The sequence below is a fragment of the Poecilia formosa genome, unplaced genomic scaffold, assembly GCF_000485575.1.
Source record: "Poecilia formosa unplaced genomic scaffold, Poecilia_formosa-5.1.2 Scaffold843, whole genome shotgun sequence".
Classification (NCBI taxonomy): Eukaryota; Metazoa; Chordata; class Actinopteri; order Cyprinodontiformes; family Poeciliidae; genus Poecilia; species Poecilia formosa.
In genome coordinates, this window is record NW_006800782.1 from 1 (window position 1) to 8436 (window position 8436).

The following is an 8436-nucleotide window of genomic DNA, read 5'->3' on the forward strand; positions in this document are numbered from 1 at the left end:
AATGTTGAAGCACAGAGAGACTCTGAGACCTGAAGGAGAATAAAGACATCAGCTGAGCTGTAATACCAGCTCTCCGCCACTAGGTGGGGTAAAACCACAGCAGCTCCAGAACCAGAACCAGAACCAGAACCAGGAGTGGATCAGAACCACACTGAGTTTTACTCATATATCTAAATAATGTAGAAACTGGATGTATTTGTTTTAGTGTTCAGATGTTTTAACCCATTTTGAAGTTTTGTATCTGCTGCAGATAAGAAAAATAAAATGTTATTAATGTGTTTATTTTTTGGGTAAATGACGTTTAATGGTCTGACTTTAGCTCCATCCAGCCAAAACAATGACGTCTTAAACCTTTTCAAACTGAACCAGAACGCAGTGAAATCTATGTGGATGTAGAAATCACAAGAGGTGATGAAGATGAGGAGGACCAAACGGAGGAAGAGGAAAGAGCTGGCTGGAGGAGCTGCTGTTTGCTGCTGCTGCTGCAAACAGAAGATTCAAAATATGTTTTTCTGCTCTGGCCTAAAAAATGCTTTGGGCGATTCCACAAAATGTTCTGTTTGTTTAGGAAATGCATTGGAAAGGTTGATGAAGGTTTTATGAACACATGAGTTCATGCAGGCGGGAACAAGAGGAGCTCCAGGGGAAAACCAAAAGATTCAACATGTTTCAACCTGCAGCCTGAGAGCAACTTCTGGAAAACTGAAAACATCAGGAAGTCGATCTGCAGGAATAAAAACAAAACCGAAATACTTTAAGGTTTAATTATTATGTCAGTTAAGACTTTTGGTAACGCTTTATTTGAAGACTGATATGACACAGTCATAAACATAAAGTCTTTATGAATGTTTGTGACTGTTGTCATGAAATGTGATTCGGTAAAAATAATGACATTTTTAATGCAAAGTTGCTCTAAATGTTAGTTGTATTGAAAGTCCATTAAAAATGCCAACTTTGCATTAAATTATCATAATTTACAAAATCATGGAAAGTTGTCAGAGAGAGAAAGATTCAAGGAGGAACAGGAATTAATTCTAACATTAAGAAACAAAATAAAGAAGAGAGACAAAGACATGAGGAGAAACCGAACTGAACAGAAACAAAACTGATTTAATAAGGACTAAGAAACAAACCCAACCAGAATCACCAAGGAAGAAGAAAAACTAGAGGTAAATAAAAACAACTGAGGAACAAAAATGGTAAAAATAAATTTAAAAATAATCTCAAACAAGATCCCAGCAGATTACAACATTATTGCAAAATGTGATGCTTTTAGTAGCCATTAGTTTTAACTCCTTTATTCCCATTGCTGCTAAAATATCTGAAAATGAAACAGTGGCTCTATGTGCTCAATATGAAGTAATGCATTCAAATTAACTGTATGTAAATGTGAACACTAGTTGTAAAACTTAACCATATGTTCAATATTAGATACAATTAATAGTGTAAAAGTTCAATTCAAATCATATCCATGGTTTAATCAGCGTGATCTCTTATGTAGGATATTTCTACTGAAACATATTGAATTGAATAACTTAGCTTGTAGTTCTCTCTAATTTAAATCACAGCTAGTCTCTCTGTGGACTGAGCAGCCAGTCACAGGGGCTCTGTGTGAGTTTAACCTTCTGACCACTTTGATCAGGTTTGGTGTAAAACAATCTGGTCCTAACAGAGCAGAGCTTCCTCTGGGCCATAACAACATCTGTCTCCATTCAGAAGAAAATAACACTTCTTTGATCTTAGAAACAGGTTTTTACTGGAACATAAACTAGATTTAAATGAACTTAGCTAAAGACGGTCCCCTGATTAGAACAGAGGAGGGAAACACGCCCTCCTCTAAAACTATAGGACCAGGAACCTTAACCTCAGATCGCTCCAGGTTTACCCGTGATGCTGTCTCTGGGGAACGGTGCGTCGGTGAAATGGTTCCCCGTTTGTTTGTCTTGGTGTGTGGATGTCTGTGGAGTGAGGTAAATATTGAATTGGATGCTGGTTTGTGATTGATAGGTATTTTTTCTCGAACCTAAATAAATGAACCACAGACAACGTATATGAATTTTAAGGCCAAGCTTTTGCAAAAGGAGAAATCTCCATCAACAGCTCATCAGCCGTTCACAGAGAGTTCTGATCTCCTTTCACGTGAGCCCCTTCTTTTATTGTCAAAGAAAAACAGTCACAGGGGGCAGTCAGGAAGAACAACAAAGGTCGTAAAACATTTAACCTAAACAAACCAGCAACTCAGTTCCAGGTGTGATAACTGATCTACGGTCTGAGCCCAGTTCAGCTCTAGGTCAAACTGTCAACAAAGAGGGAGGATAAACAAGAGACAAAATACGACTGCTCATAGGCAGTTAGGAGGTATTCTGGTTGATAAGAATTAAGGTCTGGGAAACACAGAGTTAACTGTTTCACATGGAGATGAAACAGACAGTTGCGACCTCCAGGTCAGTTTATACACACATAAGGAAGAGAACACTTTAGACTAAAAGTCTTAACATTAGACTGAACAAAATGATAATACCAAAAAATCTCTATCAGTGATTTTATTGAGTTTTGTCAGTTTCATTAGTTGTTTGTCTAATAAATGTTGGACTTGGGAAACGTTTGTCTTTGTCTTTATGGTTCAGCTGAAACAATGACGGCATCGAGGAATAAAGAGAGAATAAAACAAGTCAAAAGATTTTAATTCTTCTTCTTCTGATTAAAATTAACACCAACCAATCTAATCGATTCAAAGGGCTTTACTGAATTGATATTGAATTGGAAAAATTCATTGACATTCAGTGATGGGTGGATATTTTTACCTCTAAGCTTTATAAATGATTCCAGAAACCACTAAATCTAAATCAGTCTGTAAAGAGAAGAAGAAGAAGAAGAACTGCCAGTCCGATCACCGGTCCAGAAGATCCGGCTCTGCTTCCTCTGCTTGAGACCATCCTTGACCCTGTGGAGGAGAACCAGCAGTGAGAACGAGGCGTCGGGTCGACACTGAAGAACAAAACATCTTCAAGCATTTCTGTCACAGGGAGGCAAAACGAGGCTGTCAGTGGAAACTGGCTCCACTCGGTGCTCAGTGCCAAATCAGGTCTTTCTTTGTTGTGCAGGAAGAGATTTTCCCCAACATGACCAGAGTTTTTGATTGTTGAACCACATGATCAGCTTCTCTTAAAACCATCTGTTCTGTTTTTATCAAACAAAACCAAGCTGAGACGTCTCCATCTGCAGCTCCACAGCTTCCACCATCTCTGCCATCCTTCCCTCAGTTCCCATCTTTAATCAACATCTGGAATAAACCCTGAACATGATCATTCAGATTCCAGGTCCAACAAATCACTTGGCTTGATGAGAAACTTCCCTGGCCGGCTGACCTGTCAGGTAACCATCAGGTGGAGAGCAGTGGACAGACCAGGCTCTGTCTCAGCAAAAGCATCAGCCGACATCTGGACTTCATCCGATGTACCAAAACCAATCTGAGAAACTCAGAGCTTTAGAGGGAAACTCACTCAGCCAGGAGCCTGGATCTCTAAGCCTGACTTCAGCTCCAGCTTACATCCTGTCTGATCCTCATCTGTTTGCAGATGATGTGATGCTGTTTGTATCTGTAAGTTAAACTGATGTGGTGAAGAAGAAGCTGAGCTGAAAGACAAAGATGATCTACAGAACCAGACAACAGAGACTAACGGGTCGGTCCTCCTCAGAGGGGACAGGGCAGAGAGCTGCAGCAGGACAGCAGGACTCTGCCCTGTCCTTCCTCCAGCTGAGACATGGAACCGAGTTGTTTCTGGACGGCAGAATCAACAACACTTCTTCTTTTTATGGCGGTTGGCAGAACACTGAGAACTCTGACGCTATGGCGCCCTCTACTGCGCATACGGGACACTTTCAGGTCGTTTGCCCGTTCAGACTGCAGAACGTGAACGGCCCAGCAAAAAAACATCCGATTTGACAAAAAATCTGAATTAGGTCACTTCAGGCTGCAGTGTGAACGCAGCCTAAATTTTGTCACACCCTCATCATGTCTTTGTCAAAGCCAAAGCCTGCAGTTCATGTATTGTAGAAATAATTAAATGTTGATGACATTTGAGGATATTTTTAAATGTTTTTTGTGGAATCCTTTATGCGGCCCAGCCTCACCCACACTCTGCCTCCATTGGCCCCCGGGTAAACTGAGTTTAAGACCCTTGGTCTACATTAAAGTCATCAAACGAAGGAACGGGGCGAGTCCACGGTGGGAAGGACCGTTCCAGGTGCTGATGACCACACCAACAGCTGTAAAGATTGCTGAAAGACCCAGCTGGATACATCTCAGTCACTGCAAGCTGCAGAGAGTGTTGGACCCCTAATCCTGAGTGGCGGGGAAGTTCTGGCTACAAAGGGGTTCCTAACCAATAGGGCGGTTCGTCTCAACGCCAGTAAAGACACTGACAGATCCTCACTCCTTAGTTTGGGGTTCTGACATCTTTGTATGCTGAGCAGCAATGGGGCGTCCATATGCCAGGTGGAGCCTCTACTGCGCCGTGACTGCAGCATGTCTGATGTTTGGAGGAGGAAGTGACCTCACCTTCACCTTCATCAGGACAAAGAAGGAAGCAAACGTGTTCCCCCTTCAGAGACACCCACATGACTATGGCACCAATCTGTGGTGGCAACTGAAGAACAGGACCGCCTATGAGGGAACGAAGTCAACTGCTATGTGTGTGCACAGCTGCCCTACGCCACACACAACTCAGGTCTTCAACCAGGGAGCATCACTGATGAGAAGCAGATGTGTCTCTATGGCCTGAGTCCACACCCACAGCACAGCTTTCCAGCAGGGAGGAACAACAAGTGGAGAAAAAGGGATTATTCTGTTCCACTCCGGACGGGAACGGTCAAACAAGGACCTTTGGATGCTATGAACTGTTCACCTGCGACTTATGTGCTTCCTTTTCCACAGACATTGTGAAATTACCAGAGATCATTTCCTTGGCAGGAGCCAAACCAGGATCCCTCAGAAACTGTGTGTACAACAATGGACCTGGTGGAACCATTTCTGACGCTCTACATGAGCAGGAGGAACTTAAACATTATGTGGACAGTGGAACACAGGATCACATCCTATTTCTTTCATGGATCATTTCCGGATCCTGGTGGAACCTGCTGTTGAGAAATGGAGCATCTATTCTGGGTGTCCTGATCCTTTTTTGCCTTTTCACAACTTGCATCATTCCATGGCTTCTTAGCATGATGCTAAAGACATTTAACACTGCTGTGGTCAGCTATCAGCTGGTCAGACCAACCTCTGACCACAAGGACGACTTGGTCCATATGGACGAAGACACACTGAACAGTGGATTATATGACGATGTTCTGTAATCAATAAACAGATTAAATCATCTGCTGATTGATTCCTACACTGAAAATATGAAAACAAGTGGAGTTAGTGATAAAATAACAGGATTCTTTTCCTGCTGTGTCCTTTACATGGTATATTTCTTGTATAACATGTAATACAAGAAATCACATGTTATACATGTTATACATGTTATACATGTTATACATGTTTGATAGGTCTAAGACCTATCAAACATTGTTACCCTCCAGCTCAGCTTTGGTTGAGTGAAACTCAGCAGAATGAATGAAATCTCTGATCCAAACCCAAACAGACTCACCTGGAGAAACTGTCAGGTTGATGATGATGTTAGGCTCTGCTACCAAGTTTCTTATTGCTCCAGTCAGAATGACTCGACACTCGTATGTCCCGCTATCATCAGTCGTCAAGTGCCTCAGAACCAAAGACGCGTCTCCGTTCTTGTCCTGCAGATCCACCCGGCCCTTAAAAGATGGATGCTGGTGTTCTGAGTCAAACTGTGAATCTCTGAACAGCAGAACACTGTAAGAATCCAGTTCAGCCTTCTTCCACTCTACAACCATTACAGGTGAGCGGTCAGAGACCTGACAAGGCAGAATGATGTTCTGTCCTGATTCTGCTGTGATGCTGTGTTGATCTGAAGGAGAGGAAACAAGAAATTAAAGACTCTGGTTTCTGGGTTTCACCAAAAGAACCACTGATGAATATAAATAAGTTACAGAATATTTAAATGATCTGGTTCAGCTCAGCTGTTCTGGACCGTAAAGCAGTGAGACTCTGATGTAGATGATGGATTTGAGATACAAACATAGTTTCTCTGGAAAACAAGCTTTTTGACCAACATCCTGATTAGAGCAGCAGCAAAGAAACCCAGAGGAGGATAAGCAGCTTCAGTTCAAGTCAAATCATTTTAACTCATTAAACTCATCTCTCTGGTAAAGTTGGTCTCTACCAGGCTGGTTGTTGTTATTCCAACCAGAACCGCCTTGTTTGGTAATCCCCGTGTGGTGAACGATGCCTTCCTGTTCCTGCTGCAGCACGCGCTCTCTCTACATGAATGAACCTGGAGGATGGTAACCTGCCTCAACATGTCCAGAGCCACCAGCTGCATTCGCTGGAGGGAGAATCTGCTCAGTGCGGCTGGAAACATCCGCTCCAACCGACACCATGACTGTCTGGTTTCATCAGCAAATATGATCGGAGCTTCAGGGACGATTCAGATGAAGGTTTTTAACAATTAGGAATCTTAAACTCAGAAACATGTAAGAAATAAATTCTGCAGTCAAACAAATAAATGACCTTCAGCTTCAGCAGCAAAGAAACGTTCAGAGAAAACAGCAGAAACTGATTAAAACTGGAACAAAGGATAGTTTATATCGGCTCTGGACAGAATCAACCAGCATTTGATTAAAATACTTCTGGAAACTGAAATTAACTTAAATCAACACAAAACACCAACTCTCCTCTGGTGGAGTCTGTTTTAATCCAGCAGAACAAACCAGCAGGTTTAATAAGAGGCTCCTTAAACTTTACTGACTAAAACATTTCTCCATCAGAGAAGCTGAGCGTCAGTTTGACATTTACATGATTAGTTTGAACTTACTAGAATCTGTCGACACAGAAGAAACGTTTAACAGCAGAAGCCAAAGCAGCAGCAGCTGAGATGAAGACGCCATGAGGAGCGAAGCAGCAAACAGTCTGACCTGCAGAGCGAGTCTAGATTAAAATGTCTCAGCTAGAGTGTTTCAACTAGAACCTCCCAACTAGACCCTCCCAACTAGACCCTCCCAACTAGACCCTCCCAACTAGACCCTCCCAACTAGACCCTCCCAACTAGAATGTCTCAGCTAGAAAAACTCAGACTGGCCAAACCAGAGAGGGAGTTTTTAACGGACTGTTTTATTTAATTAGTGCCTTCATGTCATTTGATGTTGATGGGTATTTTTCTCGAACCTATATAAAAGAACCACAGACAACGTGTATGAATTTTATGGCCAAGCTTTTGCAAAAGGAGAAATCTCCGCCAACCGCCTCTCCAAGCCGTTCACAGAGAGTTCTGGTCTGCTCTCGCATGAGCCCCTGTTTTATTGTCAAAGCAGAACAGCCAGAAAAACAACAGAGGTCATAAAACATTTAACCTAAACAAACCAGCAACTCAGTTCCAGGTGTGATAACTGATCTACGGTCTGAGCCCAGTTCAGCTCTAGGTCAAACTATCAACTAAGAAAAGGGTAGATAAACACGAGAAGAATTTAAGGTCTGAGAAACACAGAGTTTGACTGTCGCACATGAAGATGAACAGACAGTCGTAACCTCCAGGTCAGTTTATACACACATAAGGAAGAGAACACTTTAAATTAAAAATCACAATAATACTGATTAACATTAGACTGAATATGAACTAAAGTAATAACAAAATGATAATACCAAAAAATCTCTATCAGATGCCTTTGTTTACATCAAAACAAACAGGATTATCAAACTAAAAGGTCTGTATTATGTAGAAACTCTGGTTTTATTTGCAATCATATACATATATTTAAATAATCAAATAATTATTCAATCCAAATCATAGGATTTCATGTTTAAGTTCAGGCTAAAATAATTTAAATGTGTGGGAATTAGAGGAGTTGATGATTTAATGAATATTTTATTAATCAATCTGAGCTTCAAAATGTTTCCATTCAACCAGAATATTTTTATCTGGCTTTGATGAGATCAAGTAGATCTGAAGAGTTTCATCAGATCTGAAGAAAACAGCTGAACCTCTGACTAAATGCTTCGTTCGATCCAACATGGTTTTCCTGGTCGGTTCTGATCCTCTGTCAGCGGGTCGGTCCGTCCTGCAGGTTGGAGATTCCTGAGCAGGAGCTGATCCACAGTCCTGACCCGGCTGCAAAGCATGGATCAGAACCTCCTTCTGTTCATACGGGACCGGTTTACAGGAGAACCAGAACCAGAACAGTAGCTCTGCTGGATGGACTGAGGAGAACCAGAGGAACCAGCTGGTTCCTCCTGCAGCTTGAACTTCCTGTCAGCTGCAGAGTTAAAACTTTACATCTTTGCTCCACTCTCTGGGTTTCAGC

The 8436-nt window shown here is 41.9% G+C and overlaps 1 protein-coding gene across 1 annotated transcript; it reads right to left on the reverse strand.

The window, feature by feature from the left end:
• Nucleotides 1-2670: 2670 nt before the first annotated feature.
• LOC103131802 (coxsackievirus and adenovirus receptor homolog) lies at nucleotides 2671-7107 on the reverse strand. Its single transcript, XM_007543529.2, has 3 exons — nucleotides 6954-7107; nucleotides 5652-5987; nucleotides 2671-2944 (listed from the first exon to the last, which is right to left on the reverse strand). Exons 1-3 carry the CDS (start codon nucleotides 7024-7026, stop codon nucleotides 2847-2849), a joined length of 507 nt encoding a protein of 168 aa, XP_007543591.1. The 5' UTR covers nucleotides 7027-7107; the 3' UTR covers nucleotides 2671-2846.
• Between the last annotated feature and the right edge of the window lie 1329 nt (nucleotides 7108-8436).

Excerpts from the sequence above, each read along its gene's own strand:
- LOC103131802 (XM_007543529.2), bottom strand. The coding sequence starts at position 7,026 with ATGGCGTCTTCATCTCAGCTGCTGCTGCTTTGGCTTCTGCTGTTAAAC. Across the intron at positions 5,988-6,953 it reads TTCTGTGTCGACAGATTCTA|ATCAACACAGCATCACAGCA; the intron begins GTAAGTTCAAAC and ends CCTCTCCTTCAG. Across the intron at positions 2,945-5,651 it reads CAACCTGACAGTTTCTCCAG|GGTCAAGGATGGTCTCAAGC; the intron begins GTGAGTCTGTTT and ends TCTCCTCCACAG.